This window comes from Erythrolamprus reginae, chromosome 2 (genome assembly GCF_031021105.1).
Source record: "Erythrolamprus reginae isolate rEryReg1 chromosome 2, rEryReg1.hap1, whole genome shotgun sequence".
NCBI lineage: Eukaryota > Metazoa > Chordata > Lepidosauria > Squamata > Dipsadidae > Erythrolamprus > Erythrolamprus reginae.
This window is the reverse complement of record NC_091951.1, coordinates 8,363,087-8,383,990: the sequence shown is the minus strand read 5'-3', so window position 1 is coordinate 8,383,990 and position 20,904 is coordinate 8,363,087. Positions and strand designations below refer to the sequence as shown.

The 20,904-nt window shown below is 43.9% G+C and overlaps 1 protein-coding gene across 1 annotated transcript; it reads right to left on the bottom strand.

Moving 5' to 3' along the window:
- Positions 1-713: 713 nt before the first annotated feature.
- LOC139159096 (vomeronasal type-2 receptor 26-like) lies at positions 714-16,817 on the bottom strand. Its single transcript, XM_070736458.1, has 7 exons — positions 16,813-16,817; positions 14,595-14,886; positions 11,361-11,734; positions 10,934-11,153; positions 6,462-6,692; positions 2,510-2,636; positions 714-1,639 (listed from the first exon to the last, which is right to left on the bottom strand). The coding sequence occupies exons 1-7, from the start codon at positions 16,815-16,817 to the stop codon at positions 714-716; spliced, it is 2,175 nt and encodes a 724-aa protein (XP_070592559.1).
- Positions 16,818-20,904: the final 4,087 nt, after the last annotated feature.

Here is a 20,904-nt window from a genome sequence, read left to right as displayed (position 1 = left end):
CCTTAGACTCTCCACGATTGACCTCTCCAGGTTCCTAAGAGGCCAGTAAGGGGCGTACATAAGTGCACTGGTGTGCCTTTCGTCCCCTGTCCAATTGTCTTTCCTCTCTTTCACCTATCATATATATTCTCTTCCTTTCATATATCCTCTCCTCTAAGTTCACTTTCACCCTCTTTTATATTATCACATGTCTATTTTTCTTCCTATGTATTTGTGTATTGGACAAATGAATAAATAAAAAGAAATAAATAAAGATTTTCCTTCTGAACTCAGCTTATAACTCCCAAGAAAGTTCCTTTCATTCCCATACTCAATTTTCTCCCAGAACTATATCAACATATAGAATTCAAACGACATTTAATAATGCTTTCAAATAAACTAAGTTTTAATGTTTGTAAAAGTATTTATTTTAATATTTGAAAAGTATTTTAACATTGCAATGTTGTCTTCATAGTGATTATCAGATCAGTTGTTGGGTAGAGGGTGAGAAAATAAAGCTCCGGTCACTGTCCATCTTTACTAAAAGAGGGCAAAATCAGGCATCCCTGCTGAATAGAATTCTATAGACATTTGGACACATGACTTCTCCCAGTGGTGGAAGACATAGGGTGGTACCAATAAAAATCACCAAAGTTAATTTCTCCAGAATATGTAGATTGAATCAACCTGATTTCTTCTCAAATGATTTTGAGACGTTTGTGACAATTGTCAGGTTATTTTGCATTCCCTCTCAAGCCATCTTTACTGTTTGCTGTTAGATGCTCCTTTGTATTCAAATCTGGCCTCAAGATAATAATGTAGCACTTGGGGATGAAGATACAGCCCAATAACCCAGTACTGGAGGCCAAGATGGAGAAGACCTGAACAGCCACCATGTACTTCCCTTTGGTACTCAGGTAGGCGGGCACAAAGGACACCCAGACACTGCAGAATACCAGCATACTGAAGGTGATTAGCTTGGCTTCGTTGAAGGCCCCAGGCAGGTTCCTGGCTAGGAAAGCCACCATAAAGGAGATGGCAGCCAAGAAGCCCATGTAGCCCAGGGCAACATAAAACATAGCGACAGAACCTTCGCTGCAGTGCAGGACAATCTGCTTGGTCTGAGAGTGCATATCAGACTCAGGGAATGGAGGAGAAACTCCCAGCCAGATGATGCAGATGACAACTTGGAGACCAGAGCAAGAAAGTACAATGGAATTGGCCAGAGTCTTTCCCAACCATCTCCTCACAAAATTCCCAGGCTTTGTGGCAAGGAAAGCCAGCACTACCATGATAGTTTTAGCCAAGACAGAAGAGACAGCAATGGAAAAGATGATGCTGAAGGAGGTTTGTCGGAGAAGGCAGGTGATTGGCTTTGGAGAACCAATGAAAAGGAGGGAAGTCATGAAGGACAGAAGGAGAGAGAAAAGGAGGAGGTAGGAGAGGTCCCGGTTGTTGGCTTTGACTATGGGAGTTTCTAAGAATTTGATAAAGATTGCTAAAACAAAGACAGTGATTAAAGATAAGAAGATGGCAAAGGAAGCCAGAATCATTCCCAAGTCTTCCTTGTACGACAAGAAGGTTATATGTTTGGGGATGCATTTGGTTTGGTCTGTATTCGGATGGTGATTTTTTGGACATCTTGTGCACTTCTCTGCATCTGGGGAGAAGACAGGTGAGACCTCAAATGTTAATGTTACATGATCATAATAAAACATGTCTTCTGAATACTGTCTATTAATACTAAATTATGGTTATTTATTCATTCATTCATTCATTTATTGGATTTGTATGCCGCCCTTCTCCAATATTGTACCTCCGATATTGTACCTCAAAATCCAGGTCTGTAAAGCAAAAAAAGATGGGTTAAAAGTTCTCTAGTAAAAACGAGGAAGGAAAACAGCCAGGAGTAACAAAAAGGATGGGATTGGTGAAGACAGAAGTAAAATAAACTGGCTGCAGTGGAGAGGAAGGTCCCAAAAAGACAAAGAGCAGTCTAAGATCTACATCATCAGACAACTTAACCCTCAACATTATACAAATCCATTGGACCGGAAGTGTTGTGGTGAGACAGTCTGAAAATAGCGGGCTATGATTAGCCACACAAAATTCCACTATTGGGGGCTTTTCGGACCAGATCTGTCCTGTAGGGATGGAGAAGAAGGAGAGGTACTTCAGAAGACTAAGAGGGACAGGCAAGTCTCTCAGAGGTCGGAGGAAAACTCTTGGATCCAGCAGCAGGGAATGTGGTCATGGTGGCCACCATAAAGCTAGGGCAACCAGAATAAGCTTTGTGCAGGAGCGGTGAGTTGTACAGAGCACTGATACTGTGTGAGTGATCAGTCAATGTATATGCAAAAAAAGAAAAAAATTAAAAGAACTTTAAAAGCTATCCTGGCAAGGCGGCAGAAGCTAATTTCTGTGGGGAAAACAATGGAGGTAGACAAATGTAATATCCAAATATCCCTGAATGGCAACACTTCATGGACTGTTCTCCCCATCATTCAAGAACTGCCTTGGTGTCTCCTACCTTCCACAGTAGAGATGGTTCCTTCTGCACACGAGATACACCCGTAGCAGCAAAGAGGCCTTCCTTCCAAGACCATCTTGGCTTGGCCAGGGTGACAGTTTGTGGTACACCGGGAGTGAGGAAGGGACTGTACGAAAAGAAAAGCAGCATCAATCAAAGGTGGTTGGGCATTGGCACCATCACAAGACATTCATCTGTTTAACAGGTCTGCTCATCCCTATCCTTTTTCTCTTTCTGTCAAGGAAGGTATTACAGTGGATTGGGGGTGGGGGGGTTAAGATATGGCCAATCAATTGTTTTTGTTTGAAGTCTTCAAAGGCAGCCTGGATAATTACCTGTCAAAGATGATTTAGTGAATCCTGTGCTGAGTAGGGATTTGGAAAAAAATGATTTCTCTATCCAGCATTAAGTTCAGTGATCAAAGAAAGGGTGGGACTGGAAAAGCAGAATAAAAATAACAGAATAACAGAGTTGGAAGGGACCTTGGAAGTCTTCTAATCCAACCCCTCACTTAAGTAGGAAACCCTACACCAGGGGTGTCAAACTCACAGCCCATGGGCCAGATGCATCACATGCTGGTCACCCCCACCGTCGGTTTAGTGGAGGGGGAAAAAGTCATGATACATCATGTGACAATATGATGCAGTGAGTTTGACACCCCTGCGCTATACCATTTCGGACAAACTTCCAGTGTTGGAGCATTTACAACTTCTGGAGGTAAGTTCCATTGATTAATTGCTGTCAGTAAATTTCTCCTTTGTTCTAGATTGCTTTTTTCTTTGATTAGTTTCCATGCATTACTTCTTGTCCAGTTCGATTTTTGTGGAAAGCCTATACCAAGGGTTTTCAAAAAATAAATAAATAAGTAAAAATTTTGAAAACCCATGGTATTTTTTTTATTTTAAAAATGTATTTAAAGAAGCCTTCTTTAAATAAAAGCTCCGCTTCTGCCCCAGCCTCCCGATCCTTCCCCTTTAATTCTTGGAGCATTGGTACGCTCCACTTGAAGAGCCTTACTGCCACCCGCTGCGGCCAATTTTGCTGCCTCCGATTTCGCCAGCACAGGACCCCTTAGCTGTTTGGCAGTTTACGGGTCTTCTGTTGGCCGCGATGGCGGCAGGAGGTGCAATCTGGGCAGTGGCGGCCAAGGCTCAGCCCCCTCGCTGGACCCATCTTCTTTCGGTGCCGGCGCCACTTTGGGAGGAGCCCTCAGTGGCCATGGGCAAGCCTCCAGATACGGAGGCACAAGACAGCCTGACGGATGGGTGGCTACCTGCCTGCAGCAGCAAAGGGGCCCAACGGTTTGGGCTGGTCAGCGTCGAGAGCTGCTCCTCCGCTTTTGGGATGCCACCGCCAATTTTGCTGCCACTGGGCCTCTCAGCTGTTTGGCGGCCCACGTGTCAGCTGCCGCTGCCCAGATTGTGCCTCCTGCTGCCGCCGCGACTGACAGAAGACATGTGGGCCACGAGACAGCTGAGATGCCTGGCAGTGGCAAGATCTGCGGCAGCAGCGGCGGCAGAGGTCCCGTGAGCTGCCAAACAGCTGAGGGGCTCGGCAGCGGCAAAATTGGTGGCAGCAGCAGCAGTAGCAGGTATGTGCGGGCTGCTGAGCAGCTGAGATACGCAGCCTCCATTCCAGCCTCTGCCGCCACCACCTGCGTCATAGAGCACAGTAAAACCCTCAGATTGCCACCCCGTTGCCCCTGCGGGTTCTGGGGTGAAGTAAAGCGTGTTTCAAAATGCTGCTGGAGGAGCCCAGGGGAGCTAAACCAGTCCTTCAGGGTATGTGCACACCCGCCTCTTGTTTGCTCTCTCTCGCTTTCTCTCTCTGAAGAACGCTGTTTTAACTACAATTTAGGCAGGGGTGGGCTGCTGGAGGTTCTCAGGTGTTTCGGATAATCTGTAGCTGTTGTGGTTAGCTCTGGTTTAGCTCCTGCCCCAAGGACTGTGGATGTGGGGGAGACATCCACATGCTGCAGGCCTGTTTTGCCCTCGATTGGAATCTGCTGATGAAGGCTCCTCTGACCAAGAAGACATGAGTGACAGGGAGGAGGAGAGTGTGGCAGACAGCTCAGAAGGAGATCAATTCTCTAGCTCCTCCTTGGATTCAGAACAAGAGTTAATGATACAGCCACACATGCGGAGAGCGATGCATAGGCAGCAACAACTGAGAGATTATTATCAAAGAAAATGAGACCACCTATGGTTGGGTGGGGCTGTGGTCATTAGTGAGGCTGCTATAAAGAGCAGCCTGTGGGTTTGGCCATTGTGGAGGATTATCTGATTGTTGTGTTTCGTGACTGCTTTACTGACTTTGACTTTTTGTGTGCTGATTTTTCCCCGCTTTGAAACTAAACCAGAGCAAAGTGTCTCTCACTTTGTGAAAGAAGAAGGACTGTGAATTGCCTCACAGCTGCAAGCTAAGTATCACAGAACTGATATGGGACTTGTACAAATTACCAGTTTGTTTGGAGATGAGTGCTCTTTGCTATACCAAAAGAGGGCTTAGTTTAAGTGACTTTTCATTAAAAAGAACATTGTTTTGAATTTTAAAACGTGTGTGTGTCTGAAATTTGTACCTGTGAATTTTTGGGAGAAGTCTACCAGAGAGCCCGACAGAACATGTAGCTAAGATTCCTAGTAGTTCAGAGAGCCCCCAAATCGGTTGGGCTTCAAAAATGTTAGCAAGGGGTTCTCTGCCTGGTTTCTGGGTCATTGTAGCCATGGTGGGCATGGCCTTTTGGCCTCCTACACCACAGTAGGGAGAATTTTTGCCCTCCCTGAGCTCCGAAGGCTTTCTTCGAGTTTCCAGGAGGATGAAAACAGCCTCCTCAGACACCCTCTAGAGGCCGGAAATGGGTCCATTTCCAGCCTTCCTGAACTGCTAGTAGTTTTGCCCTCCCTGAGCCTCTGTGTGTATCCTACACTTACCTGCATCCACAATGGGCCACATGGGGACTCCTGGGAGGAGCAGGATGAGGGGGGCAGCCACGAGAGGAATTTGGGAGTTCTCTGAACTGCGTAGAATCTTAGCTGGAGGTTCTCCCAAACACTGTACTCCCAGCAGCCCACCCCTGCTCCAAATCCCTACTCCTGACTGGCCCTGCTCACCCTGCCCCACCCCTTCTAGGCATCCCAACACAACTCATTTTGGATGCAGGTAAATGCAGTTGCACGCAGAGGCTCAGCGATGGCAAAAAATGGTTCTACTGGAAACAGAAAAATAGAAAACTGATGGCAGAAAAAGACCTCATGGTCCATCTAGTCTGCCCTTACACTGTTTCCTGTATTTTATCTTACAATGGATATATGTTTATCCCAGGCATGTTTAAATTCAGTTTGTTTGTCTGTCTGTCTGTCTGTCTGTCTGTCTGTCTGTCTGCCTGTCTGTCTGTCTGCCTGCCTGCCTGCCTGCCTGCCTGCCTGCCTGCCTGCCTACCTACCTATCTATTTATTTATTTGATTTTTATGCCACCCTTCTCCTTAGACTCAGGGCAGCTTACAACATGTTAGCAATACTGTGGATTTACCAACCACGTCTGCTGGAAGTTTGTTCCAAGGATCTACTACTCTTTCAGTGAAATAATATTTTCTCACGTTGCGTTTGATCTTTCCCCCAACTTCAGATTGTGTCCCCTTGTTCTTGTATTCACTTTCCTATTAAAAACACTTCCCTCCTGAACCTTATTTAACCCTTTAACATATTTAAATGTTTCAATCATGTCCCCCCTTTTCCTTCTGTCCTCCAGACTATACAGATTGAGTTCATGAAGTCTTTCCTGATAGGTTTTATGCTTAAGACCTTCCACCATTCTTGTAGCCCGTCTTTGGACCAGTTCAATTTTGTCAATATCTTTTTGTAGGTGAGGTCTCCAGAACTGAACACAGTATCGACTTCACAACTAGTTGGAAGAATGAAAGATGGTTGGATTAGATGAGCAGCCTAAACTAACCTGGTTAAACATCTGAGACCAATTCATGGCTTCCTGGTCAAGGATGAATTTCAGGTCTTTGGACCTCCATGGTCTGTATATCCACCCAAACTTCACAGCCCCAAAGGTCTTATTAGGAAATAGCACCCAGTTCATGGCATCGTATTTAGCAGCAAGGTCTCCTTTCTCATCCAGATACACGCCACCCATGCAAGTATTGTAGAAGTGGGAATCTCCCAGGAAAGGATGAAGCTACAATGGCAGGGGGAAAAAACACAATAAGAAATCTAAGGATGTTCTACAAGTACACTTGGGTTCTACTATAAAGCTCTCTATAGTGATGGGCAATGTTCCTTCTAATTTTTTTCCGGTGTGGGCGGAAAAGTATAGTGTCTGAGCGACAGTCCCTTTGGGACTGGGCGGCATAGAAGTATAAATAAATAAATAAATAAATAAACAAACAAACAACCAAACAAACAAACAAACAAACAAATAAGAAAAAAAAATCCCTTCTTTTTTTATTAACAGAAATTAATAATAAAACAAAACCAAAATCTATTACTATTATTACTATCTTCTCCTCTTTTTCCATCCCCGTCTCCTCCCCCCTTTTGTGTGTGTGTGTGTGTGTGTGTGTGAATTCTTGAACCATTTCCAATAACAGGTGAGCTATTGGAAATGGTTCAAGAGTTCACACACACACACACACACACACACACACACAAACGGCTGGGTTTTTTTTTCTCTGTTATTATTTGGATGCTTTTTACCATATGCTTTAAATCAAGAGTCATTTCTTTCTCTTGCTCTCTCCCCCTCTTGCTCTCTCTCTCTTTTTCTCACTTCCTCTCTCTTTCTTTCTATCTCTCTTGCTTGCTTTCTCTTGTTCTCTCTCTTGCTATCTCTCTCCCCCCTTTCTCTCTCTCTTTCTCAGTTACTTTCTCTCTCCCTCTCTCTCCCTCTCTCTCTTTCTCCAAGCCCTTTGGGAACGCCTGCCCTGCCTCTACTGCAGCCCCCTTGCTGAAAGTCCGGGACAAAAGCGCTCCCAGAGAAGGGGCTGCGAGAGGGGCGGGGCGGGCATTCCCGAAGCGCATGGAGAAAGCCCTCTCTCGCAGCCCCCAGGCTGGGAGCGTTTTTGTCCCGAGGAGAAGCCGCAGCCGCCACCACCACGAGAGAAGTCACTCCCCAAGGCAAGAGGCGGCGGAGGAGCAGAGGAGGCGGATCGGGCGGGTGGGGGGCAGGGCCGAGAGGCCAGGGGTGCGAGGGGGGCGGAGGCACCATGGGGAAGCAGGGGCAGCCGCGGCTCCCTTTTCTCCTACTGCCGGCACCTCCCCGCCCCCCCCCCCCCGCAGGCTGGCAGGGGGATGGGGAGCGCACGCCCGTGTAAAAGGGTGCGCGGGGGGTATTTTGGGGCACGCGGGTGCGCACGCATACAGCTTACAGAGAATGCTGGTGATGGGCATAGTCAGAGAGATAGAAGGCAAATTTCAGCAACTCCTTGCCTCTAAGATAAAAAAATTAACAAGAGTTGGAAGGAACCATGCAGGTCTTCTAGTTTAATCCAAGGGTGGGTTCTAACTTACCTGGCTGCCAGTTCGCTTCCTCCAGCTGTTTTCACCCTCCCCAGGCTCCAGGAAAGCCTCTGGAGGTTGTGGATGGCGAAAAAGGACCCAACGGACCTACCAGATGTCTGGAGGCCTGCATGCATGCATGGGGGGGCAGTGTGGAGGAGTTCTGTGTGCATGTATGGGGGGAGGGCATTGTGTTATGGGTGGGCACATTCGCATGCCCTTTTACCACCCAAGCAAAAAAAGGTTCACCATCACTGCCCTTTGCCATTTCATATAAATGGTTGTCCAATCTCTTCTTTAAAACTTCTACTGTTGGAGCATGTTGTGTTTGGGCCTGGGCCAGCCGTTGCTCCCACAGATGGGAGAGACGTGGCACAAAGTGAATGCGAAAGCCTGGCTGACAGCCAGGAAGATGTGGCAGACAGCCAGGAAGATGTGGCAGACAGCCAGGAAGACATGGCAGACAGCCAGGAAGACGAGGCCACTGGTATGCAGGATTCAGCAGACAGCCCAGGGGATTTGGCATGCAGTTCCTCAGACAGTCTTTCGTCCCTGGGTTCTTCTGCAGATCAATATATTGATCGGCGTAGCCGAAGAGCTATGCAAAGAAGGGATCACTTTAAGGAGTATTACAAGTCATTATAGGAGCACCTGGGCTGGGTGTGGTTCTTATACTGAGGGCTGGGTGTGGTTCCCTTAATGAGGGCTAAAGGGATAAAAGGGAACAAAGGCCAAGGCAAACTGTGGCTGTTTATCTGTGTTATTTTGTGGTTCCTGCTCTGAAGTTTCTGTTCCGTGCCGTTGGAGTTTTTAACCCAGCTTTGTCAGACAAGTGGGAGGTGAAAACTCTGGGACTTGCTGTTTGCTCCAAAGATTCAAAAGGACTCCTGAAACGTCTTTGCTCATTCCAGGTTGTCTTTGCTTGTTTTTTTCCTGTGTTTTTGTATGCGGCTGAAGTAAGCCTTGCACTCTCATTGTTTTCGGACACTAAGAACTGTTTTTGAGTAACCCTTTTTTGTTTAACTAATACAAGTTTGCTGATTAGCAGATCACGTGTGTGTTTGATTTCTTTTCCTTGGACTGTTACGCATTGCCTGAGCCCAGTCAGGCAGAACAGAGCACTCACAGCTCCTGGAGGCAAGTTGCTCCACTGATCCATTGTTCACCCTGTCAGGAAATTTCTCCTTAGTTCTAGGTTGCTTCTCTCCTTGATTAGTTTCCTTCCATTGCTTCTTATTCTGCCTTCAGGTGGTTTGGAGAACAGCTTGACACTCAATTCTTTGTGGCAGCCTCTGAGATGTTGGAATGCTTCTACTGATGTTATAGATGTCCCCCAAAGTTGCTTTGCAAAGTGGCAAATGAATTGGATTTTTTAAAATAAAATATCAATGTAAAATCATTCCTGCTCTATCTTATTTGCTATGGAAATAATACACATTTCTATTCGCACTAATAATCTTTGTGAACTGTCACCATTTTATTCAAAGAGGAAAGTACCGTATTTTCAGGTATATAAGATGCACCTTTTTACTTTTAAAAGGTGCCTCAAAAACTGGGTGTGTCTTATACATCGAATGCTGCGGGGGCGGAGTTGGGCAGTGGTCGGCAGTGGTAGCAGCAGCCTTCCCGTGCTTTGGCGGCTATCCCCAAGGCCGCCCAGCAGCCCTTGGCCTGCTTCCCTCCCTGCGGGAGGCCTGCAAGCATTGCCCAAGGAGTCCTCCCAGCTGTACTAAGAAGAGTTGGAATTCAATGCCTTTTTTCTTTTATTTTTCTCTTTCCCCTTGTATCTCACACCCCATTTGCCCTGCTTCTCTTCCTTCCTTTAATTTCCTATTTTTCTTCTCTTTTCTATATTTATATAATAAAACAAAACCTTAATTAAAAAAATTAATGAATTTGATTCAAAAAAACAACAGCAACAACTATTCAGTGATGTAGTAGAATCAAGTCATTGATACTGTGCCTTGGTAACCATTTCATACCTCTACTTAAGAACGCCTCTACTTAAGAATGCCTCTACTTAAGAACTTTTCTAGATAAGAACTGGGTGTTCAAGATTTTTTTTGCCTCTTCTCAAAAACCATTTTCTACTTAAGAACCTGAGCCCGGAAAAAATTCCCAGGAAATTTGAGAGCGGCACGAAGGCCCAGCCAGTTTCCTGCCATTCCCCCTTTAATCCCAACCATTTCGGGCTTTTCTGGGCTGCCAGAGGAGCCTTTCGGTGGTGCTTAAGGAGGCTTTGGCAGTCCAGAGCGAATGAAGTATTTTCCTTTCTCCGGGCGCTTGGAGAGAGAATAAACCTCTGTTAGCACCCAGAGAAAAGAAACACTCCCTTCGCTCTGGGCAGCTCAGAGCGAACGGAGCATTTTCCTTTCTCTGGGCACTGCCTCAGAATCCCTCTTTTTTTTTTTAAGCCTTAAAGTTTTGGATTTTTTTTATTCCCCTCACCTCACCTTCTTCCTTCAGCAGCAACTGTCCTCCTCCTCCTCTTCTTCCTTCTCCTCCCACCCAAATTCCAAGCTTTTAGTTCTTTCCTAATGGGTTTGCACACATTATTTGCTTTTACATTGATTCCTATGGGAAAAATTGCTTCTACTTAAGAACGTTTCTACTTAAGAACCTGGTCATGGAACGAATTAAGTCCTTAAGTAGAGGTACCACTGTATTAATAATCATGTTTATACCTACATTTGTTATCTATTACATATTTGACAAGGCAAACAAACAAACAACTAAAAAGGCAAGCAAACAAAAAATAAATAAACTCTAGCCCAGGAATGCAAAAAAGGGGATGGAGTGGAGAATTTCCTAGCCCAGTAACCTCATAAAAAGACAATTGAAAGTTTAACTTCCTCACACAATCTAAAATGTCTTTGAAAACTTGAAATTGTACCTTTAGGATTTCTAAAAGAAACCAAATACCTGCCATGTCTGAAGGACCAGCCTGGGATCCCTTTCCTTCTTTGCTTTTTGCTTGGACTTGGATAGGTAGGCGGCGTGTGATGCCCGAGCTATGGCCCGTGCGAGGTTGTAAATACCGTAGCCATCCAGCGAGAAGGTTTTTTCCACCACATCTTCCTGCAAGGTCTCCAATTCCTCGTTCTCCTGGCACCGCATCCTTCCTTTTGCAGAAAAGAGGTGTCTGGAATACGAACAATTGAACACCATTTTGCCAAAATTTTGCATAGGTACAATAAACGTTTCTGAAATGTGTGGTCTTTCAGTATGGATTAAGAAAGAGAAAAACCCCCTGAGATGCCGAGGAGACAGGACATCGTTGGATAAACTCAGAGTGAGGTCCCACATTGCTGTGGTGATCCAAACTTTTGCCAGAATAGGCGTGACATGCCTTTCAATGTAGGACTGTAAGGCTAGTATCAAGCTGTACAAGTGACGGGATTCCCCGTAATATATGCAAACGCTGACATTGTTCCACAAATGAAATGGTTCTTTGAATAATAGCCCCATTTTCCAAGGCAGTACGGGGATGTTCACCGAGAAGGCCACACAAATTGTGTTTCTCGTTAATATGGGACTGAAAGTTCGGAGGAATCTTTTCCCATTGTCAGTGTCTGGTGCTAGAAGACCAATCCAGTTCCATCTGAAATGGTGAAGCACTTTGGCAATTCCCCAATATAAATATTCTTCTTTGGGGACCATCCGGTACATGAATGGGAAGTGGGTTTTATCATTCAGAGTTTCAGACACAAAACCATAACTGATCTAGTAAGAAAAAGAAGTGTGGGGAAAAAAAATCAGGCCAATGTTTGAAGGGTATGATCTTATCAGTTTAAGCAGGTCTTTTCCCCAAGGTGCTGGGGTAGTTGGTTTCTGCATTAGGCAAGATGTGCTGTGGTCCACCATAGCTTGCAGCAGAGTTGGACAGCAAGGAGGCTGGGGAGGAACATGAACAAGGCCTGGAGTCCAGAGAAGGCTCGGTGCCAGAGGCAGGGATCTAGCTCAGGCCATCTGGGAGGCCTATGCTGACTCCAGAATCTCCAGATGCTGACATGAGCAAGCCAGAGGAACAGGGGGAGCCTGTTCTCAATAGAAACATAGAAGACTGACAGCAGAAAAAGACCTCATGGTCCATCTAGTCTGCCCTTATACTATTTCCTGTATTTTATCTTAGGATGGATCTATGTTTATCCCAGACATGTTTAAATTCAGTTACTGTGGATTTATCTACCATGTCTGCTGGAAGTTTGTTCCAAGGATCTACTACTCTTTCAGTAAAATAATATTTTCTCATGTTGCTTTTGATCTTTCTCCCAACTAACTTCAGATTGTGTCCCCTTGTTCTTGTGTGAGAGAAGCAATCTAGAATTAAGGAGAAATTTTCTGACAGTGGAACAATTAATCAGTGGAATGGTTTGCCTCCAGAAGTTGTAGGTGCTCCAATGCTGGAGGTTTTTTAAAGAAGAAATTCGATAACCCATTATCTGAAAGGGTATAGGTTTTCCTGCCTGAGTATGGGATTGGACTAGAAGACTCCAAGGTCCCATCCAACTCTGTTATTCTGTTCACTGGCACCTCTTTAGAAGCAATGAAAGAATGAATACGTTACTAGATAATTGGCCAAAGCAATGAAAACTGCAGTTGAATGTTTCCGAATGTAAAATAATGCACTTGGGAAAAAAGAATCCTCAATCTGAGTATTGTATTGGCAGTTCTGTGTTAGCAAAAACGTCAGAAGAGAAGGATTTAGGGATAGTGATTTCTGACAGTCTCAAAATGGGTGAACAGTGCAGTCAGGCGGTAGGGAAAGCAAGTAGGATGCTTGGCTGCATAGCTAGAGGTATAACAAGCAGGAAGAGGGAGATTACGATCCCGCTGTATAGAGCGCTGGTGAGACCACATTTGGAATACTGTGTTCAGTACTGGAGACCTCACCTACAAAAAGATATTGACAAAATTGAACGGATCCAAAGACGGGCTACAAGAATGGTGGAAGGTCTTAAGCATAAAACGTATCAGGAAAGACTTCATGAACTCAATCTGTATAGTCTGGAGGACAGAAGGAAAAGGGGGGACATGATCAAAACATTTAAATATGTTAAAGGGTTAAATAAGGTTCAAGAGAGAAGTGTTTTTAATAGGAAAGTGAACACAAGAACAAGGGGACACAATCTGAAGTTAGTTGGGGGAAAGATCAAAAGCAACATGAGAAAATATTATTTTACTGAAAGAGTAGTAGATCCTTGGAACAAACTGTCAATAGTAACTGAATTTAAACATGCCTGGGATAAACAGATATCCATCCTAAGATAAAATACATGAAATAGTACAAGGGCAGACTAGATGGACCATGAGGTCTTTTTCTGCCGTCTGTCTTCTATATTTCTATAAATACAGTGTTCCCTCGATTTTTGCAGGGGATGCGTTCCAAGACTGCCTGCGAAAGTCGAATTTCCGCGAAGTAGAGATGTGGAAGTAAATACACAATTTTTGGCTATGGACAGTATCAAAAACCATCCCTTAACACTTTAAACCCCTAAATTATCATTTCCCATTCCCTTAACAACCATTTACTCATCATTATTACTGGTACTCATCGTTGAATAAGACACTTAATGATCCTGATATTTATAAACATAATTATTTATTAACAATAATTATTTTTTGTTATTTATTTGCAAAAATTATTAGTTTGGTGATGACGTATGATGTCATCGGGCAGGAAAAACCGTGGTATAGAAAAAAACCTGCGAAGTATTTTTTAATTAATTTTTTTTTTTTTGAAAAACCGTGGTATAGGCTATTCACGAAGTTCAAACCCGCAAAAATCGAGGGAACACTGTACCGTGTTCAGTTCTGGAGACCTCGCCTACAAAAAGATATTGACAAAATTGAACGGGTCCAAAGACGGGCTACAAGAATGGTAGAAGGTCTTAAGCATAAAACGTATCAGGAAAGACTTCATGAACTCAATCTGTATAGTCTGGAGGACAGAAGGAAAAGGGGGGACATGATCGAAACATTTAAATATGTTAAAGGGTTAAATAAGGTTCAGGAGGGAAGTGTTTTTAATAGGAAAGTGAACACAAGAACAAGGTGACACAATCTGAAGTTGGGGGAAAGATCAAAAGCAACATGAGAAAATATTATTTTACTTAAAAAGTAGTAGATCCTTGGAACAAACTTTCAGCAGACGTGGTTGATAAATCCACAGTAACTGAATTTAAACATGCCTGGGATAAACATATATCCATCCTAAGATACAATACAGAAAATAGTATAAGGGCAGACTAGATGGATCATGAGGTCTTTTTCTGCCATCAGACTTCTATGTTTCTATGTTTCTATTGAGAACAGGTTCCCCCTGTTCCTCTGGCTTGCTCATGTCAGCATCTGGAGATTCTATGTTTCTATGAATAGTGTAGGACAAGGATATTCTAACGCTCATTCTGTGTATTCTGCCTGTCATTGCATATCAGACTTCCAGTTTTTTGTTTTTTTTTTAAAGACAAAGGTTTCCACTGTCACCTTACAAGCTATGAACTGGAAGAGTTTGCTAATGGCAAGAGGAGTTCCACAATGGAACAGATCCAGGTTTGGTTTTTCTCTCCATCTCCATTTGTACCTGTGGCATCTTGTAGAGGCTCAACATGGTGGAAATCTGCTCAGAAATGTCGGACTCAGTCCCTTCAATGACAGCCAGCAGTCTCTTCTCTCTCCCACAAATGTAGTTTGGAACGTTTGCCTGTCCAATGGAGAGCAAGTCCATCAGGGCATCAGCAGTCAGTCCTGGTTCATAATAGTTCTCGTAGATGTCATAACCCAGGGTGATATTAGGCAAAATGTGGGGATTCTGGTTGATCTCACGAATGGCAAAAAGAAAAGATAGAAGGTACCAGTGTGCATTATGACCTTTGCTTCAAAACAAAACAAAACCCACAACCACCTTTAATATTCATTCAATATTTAACCCTTCCTTCCTTCCTTCCTTCCTTCCTTCATTCCTTTCTTCATTCCTTCATTCCTTCATTCATTCATTCAAGCACGTTGGATTCGAGACCCTTTCTAACTCTATCCTTGCTACTCTTCTAGACGGAATAATCATAATTTATTTTATTTATTTATTTTATTTATTTATTGGATTTGTATGCCGCCCCTCTCTGGAGACTCGGGGCGGCTCACAGCGATAATAAGACAGCGTACAATAATAATCCAATACTAAAAATGATTAAAAACCCATTAATATAAAAACCAAACATACATACAGACATACCATGCATAAAATTGTAAAGGCCTAGGGGGAAAGAGTATCTCAGTTCCTCCATGCCTGGCAGCAGAGGTGGGTTTTAAGTAGCTTACAAAAGGCAAGGACGGTGGGGGCAATTCTAATTTCTGGGGGGAGTTGGTTCCAGAGGGCCGGGGCCGCCACAGAGAAGGCTCTTCCCCTGGGTCCCGCCAAGAGGCATTGTTTAGTTGACGGGACCCGGAGAAGACCCACTCTGTGGGACCTAACTGGCCGCTGGGATTCGTGCGGCAGAAGGCGGTCCCTGAGGTAATCTGGTCCGGTGCCATGAAGGGCTTTATAGGTCATAACCTAGAACACATGACGAACTGTTGCTAGCCAGGAGAAAAGAAGGACCAGCAGTATTTCAAGGGATGTCACAAAGACGAGGGAGTTAGCTTGTTTCCAAAGTACCAGAAGGCAAGACAAGAAGCAATGGATGGAAACTTATCAAGGAGAGAAGCAACCTGGAATTAAGGAGAAACTTCCAGACAGTGAGAACAATTAACTAGTGGAAAAAAAGTTGCCCCAAGAAGTTGTGGATGCTCCATCACTGGAGGTTTTTAAGAAGAGATTGGACATCCATTTCTCTGAAATGATACAGGATCTCCTGCTTGAGCAGGGGATTGGACTAGAAGACACACATAGTCCCTTCCAGCTCTATTCTGATTAAGTGACTGAATAATATGATCTCAGCCCTTTCCCTGCAGAAGAAAAAAATCAGTAAAACAAGTAGGATGCTTGGCTGCATAGCTAGAGGTATAACAAGCAGGAAGAGGGAGATTGTGATCCCGCTATATAGAGAGCTGATGAGACCACATTTGGAATACTGTGTTCAGTTCTGGAGACCTCACCTACAAAAAGATATTGACAAAATTGAACGGGTCCAAAGACGGCCTACAAGAATGGTGGAAGGTCTTAAGCATAAAATGTATCAGGAAAGACTTCATGAACTCAATCTGTAGAGTCTGGAGGACAGAAGGAAAAGGGGGGGACATGATCGAAACATTTAAATATGTTAAAGGGTTAAATAAGGTCCAGAAGGGAAGTGTTTTTAATAGGAAAGTGAACACAAGAACAAGGGGGCACAATCTGAAGTTAGTTGGGGGAAAGATCAAAAGCAACACGAGAAAATATTATTTGACTGAAAGAGTAGTAGATCCTTGGAACAAACTTCCAGCAGACGTGGTAGATAAATCCACAGTAACTGAATTTAAACATGCCTGGGATAAACATAGATCCATCCTAAGATAAAATACAGAAAATAGTATAAGGGCAGACTAGATGGACCATGAGGTCTTTTTCTGCCGTCAGACTTCTATGTTTCTATGTTTCTAAAACAAATGAATAATTTTCCTTGATTGTTCATGGCAGAGGGGAAATTGGGCGCGTCTAACCACAGCTTCCATGCAAAATAATACAAAATCCACCCCCTGAGATCTACTTACAAAACTGGTTGGCTAAAGAGAGGCTGCTGGAAGGTTGCTCTCCCCATCCAGATTGATGATAGGGAAACAATTCCACCAATATAGAGTTCTCCTGGGTGGTGAAAATTGTATACCCCATTCCGATCCTTGGTGAAATCAAGGGAGCATTTTCTCCTACTAGCTGCAGCAGGCAATAGAAGCAGAAGCAACAAGAGAAGGAGCAGCTTAGCTGGCAGGGCAGCCCTCAGAAGCATTTCAGGGAGCAGTGGTGGTAGGACTAGAAGACCTCCAAGATCCTTTTCAACTCTGTTGTTCTGTTCTGCTCTGTTTGTTCTTTTCCTGCCTTGAAAAGAAAGAGTGTCAAAACACAACTTTCCAGGATGGCAGGGAGTTAGTTCTGCACCTCAAGTGGGTGCACGTCGATCTAAACCCATTGGCTCCAGAGGAAGCCTTAATCTGGCATGTGGTTTTCCAAGCAAGCTTTATCAAGATGTTGCAGCAGGTTGCTTGCTATCTTCAGGGATTCAGGGATGATGAAACTCCCTTAAGAGTTAGAGGATATAAAAAACATGATTTTTCAAAATTGCTATGTAGAGCACATCTATTATGCCAGTTTGGTCTAGTGCTTAAGGCACCAGGTTAGAAAACAGGAGACCATGGGTTCAAATTCTACCTTACAGATTCATTCATTCATTCATTCATTCATTCATTCATTCATTCATTCATTCATTCATTCATTCATTTATTTATTTATTGTTAGAGTTGAAAGGGACCATGAAGGCTATCAAGTTCAACCCCCTGCCTAAGCAGGAACCCTATAGTGCACCAGTCAAGTGGCAGTTCAATCTTCTCTTAAAAATGTCCAGAGTGTTGGAGTTCACAACGTCCGCTGGTAGGTTGTTCCATTGGTTGATCGCTCTGACCATCAGGAAGTTCCTCCTTATCTCCATGTTGAATCTCTCCTTGGTCAGCTTCCAGCCGTTGTTCCTCGTCCAGCCCTCTGGTGCCCTGAAGAATAAAGTGATCCCCTCCTCTCTGTGACATCCCCTCGTATACTTGTAGACTGCTATCATGTCCGCTCTGGCCCTCCTTTTCTCTAGGCTATCCATGCCCACTTCCCTCATTCTCTCTTCCTAAGTCTTGGTTTCCAATCCCTTAATCATCTTGGTTGCTCTTTTTTGCACCTTCTCCAGAGTTTCAATGTCTCTTTTGAAGTGTGGTGACCAGAACTGAATACAGTACTCCAGGTGTGGTCAGACCAGGGCGTAGTAGAAACATAGAAACATAGAAGACTGACGGCATGGTCCATCTAGTCTGCCCTTATACTATTTCCTGTGTTTTATCTTAGGATGGATATATGTTTATCCCAAGCATGTTTAAATTCAGTTACTGTGGATTTACCAACCACGTCTGCTGGAAGTTTGTTCCAAGGATCTACTACTCTTTCAGTAAAATAATATTTTCTCATGTTGCTTTTGATCTTTTCCCCAACTAACTTCAAATTGTGTCCCCTTGTTCTTGTGTTCACTTTCCTATTAAAACCACTTCCCTCCTGAACCTTGTTTAACCCTTTAACATATTTAAATGTTTCGATCATGTCCCCCCTTTTCCTTCTGTCCTCCAGACTATACAGATGGAGTTCATTAAGTCTTTCCTGATACGTTTTATGCTTAAGACCTTCCACCATTCTTGTAGCCTGTCTTTGGACCCCTTCAATTTTGTCAATATCTTTTTGTAGGTGAGGTCTCCAGAACTGAACACAGTATTCCAAATGTGGTCTCACATGTGGGTTCAAATTCTACCTTACAGATTAAAGCCAGCTGGGTGACTTTGGGCCAGTCAATCACTCTCAGTCCAATCCCTCTCATAGGAAATTTGTGGGGAAAACAACCTGAGTTACTGTATTTGTAAAAATAATATATGTGCAGTACAAACAAACAAACAGACATTTTGTGGCTTCAAAATCAGGGCCAGGAGGGGAATTTGTACCCCCCCTGAAACCTCATACATTTTATGCGTGTCCTCGAGGCAAATCTGGCATCCTCTATGCCAGTGATTTTCAACCTTTTTTGAGCTGTGGCACATTTTTTACATATACAAAATTATAGGACACATTGAGCGGGGGGGGGGAGTGGGGGGGCTAAAAAAAGTTTGGACAAAAAAAATATCTCTCTCTCTTCCTCCCTTTCGCTCTATTTCTCTCCCTCTTTCTCTCTCTTCCTTCCTTCCCCTCTCTGTCCATCCCTCTTCCTTCCTTCCTTCCTCTCTTTTTTGCTCTCTTTCTATCTCTCCCTCCTTCCCTGCCTCTCTTTCTCTTTCTTTCTCTCTCTTTCTCTCTTGCTTTCTCTCTCTCTCTCTCTTTCTCTCTCTTTCTCACTCTCTCTCTTGCTTGCTTTCTCTCTCTCTCTCTCTTGCTGAGCTTCGCGGCACACCTGACCATGTCTCGCGGCACACTAGTGTGCCATGGCACAGTGGTTGAAAAACACTGCTCTATGCCAAAGTTTGTGGATAATTTTGGTAGAGCAGTGAAAAATACTCAGAGAGTTAACTGGTGAAATTAGCAGTTGTTTATTCGGCTAGAACTGACAGGGTTAATGCAAACGGGTTACAGTCAAAATCACTCCAAAGAAAGTGCGGAGGCTTTTGTATTTATAGGGTTCACAATGTAACAAACTCTATCTGACATGGCAACAAGTCTCCCGCCAAACGAAGCAACCAATCAGGAGGCTCTATTACTATTATTTTTCTTTTAGCTGGCATTTGGAGAGGGAATGTTTTGCACAATTTATTTATTTATTTATTAGGTTTGTATGCTGCCCCTCTCCGCAGACTTCGGGGCGGCTCACAACAATGATAAAACAGTGTACAATGAACAAATCTAATATTTGAACACTCCGCAGTCTGCATTGGTTGCCGATCAGTTTCCAGTCACAATTTAAAGTGTTAGTTATGACCTATAAAGCCCTTCATGGCATCGGACCAGATTATCTCAGGGACCGCCTTCTGCCGCACGAATCCCAGCGACCAGTTAGGTCCCATAGAGTGGGTCTTCTCTGGGTCCCGTCAACGAAACAATGTCGCTTGGCGGGACCCAGGGAAAGAGCCTTCTCTGTGGCGGCCCTGGCCCTCTGGAACCAACTCCCCCCAGAGATTAGAATTGCCCCCACTGTCCTTGCCTTTCGTAAGCTACTTAAAACCCACCTCTGCCGTCAGGCATGGGGGAATTGAGATCCTCTTTCCCCCTAGGCCTTTACAATTCTATGCATGGTATGTATGTATGTATGTATGTATGTATGTATGTATGTATGTATGTATGTATGTATGTTTGGTTTTATATTAATGATTTTTTAATCGTTTTTAACATCAGATTACTATTGTACACTGTTTTTATAGTTGCTGTTAGCTGCCCCGAGTCTCCGGAGAGGGACGGCATACAAATCCAATAAATAAATAAATAAATAAATGAGAATGAAACTTTACATAAAACAATTGTGGAAACAAGTCCTTAAAAGAATGAAAACCAAGAGAGACCTTTATTCAGGAAATTACATGATGACAGCAAAGCTGAGATTGCCCATTTGTGGCTTATACCTGGCATGGTGTTTTTCTCATTCCGAGATGAGGAAGCCAGAAGACTAAATAAAAGAGTACTAAAAGTTTGACAGCCTACTGTTCAATGACAGAGAATTAATAGCTTAACAGAATTGGAAGGGACCTTGTAAATCATCTAGTTCAACCCCCTGCCTAAGCAGGGGGCCCTACACCATTTCTGACAAATGGAAGTCTTCCTAAAAGGCTCCAGTGATGAAGCTCCCACAACTTCTGAAGGCACATTGTTGCATTGGTTGATTGTTCTCCTTACTTCTAGGTTGAATCTCTGCTTTATCAGTTTCCATCCATTATTCCTTGTCTGGCCTTCAGGTGCCTTGGGAAATAACTTGACCCCCTCCTCTCTGTGGCAGCCTCTCAAACATTAACACAATGCTGTTATGTCACCCCTGGTGTTTCTCTTCACTACACTAGCCATATTGAGTACGGTAATACTTCGTCTTACGAACCTAATTGGTTCCCGGGGGAGGTTCGTAAGGCGAAACGTTCGTAAGACGAAACATTATTTCCCATAAGAAACAATGTAAAATGAATTAATGCATGAAAGAAAAAAAAACGCAAAAAAACCACCGCCGCCCGGCTGTCACCTTTTGAAACAGCCGGGCGCTTCTCAGCGT

Coding starts and splice junctions, on each gene's coding strand:
- LOC139159096 (XM_070736458.1), bottom strand. Junction 11,154..11,360: donor TTACAGTCCTACATTGAAAG/GCATGTCACGCC, acceptor TTCGTATTCCAG/ACACCTCTTTTCTGCAAAAG. Junction 6,693..10,933: donor TGGTCCTTCAGACATGGCAG/GTATTTGGTTTC, acceptor CTGCCATTGTAG/CTTCATCCTTTCCTGGGAGA.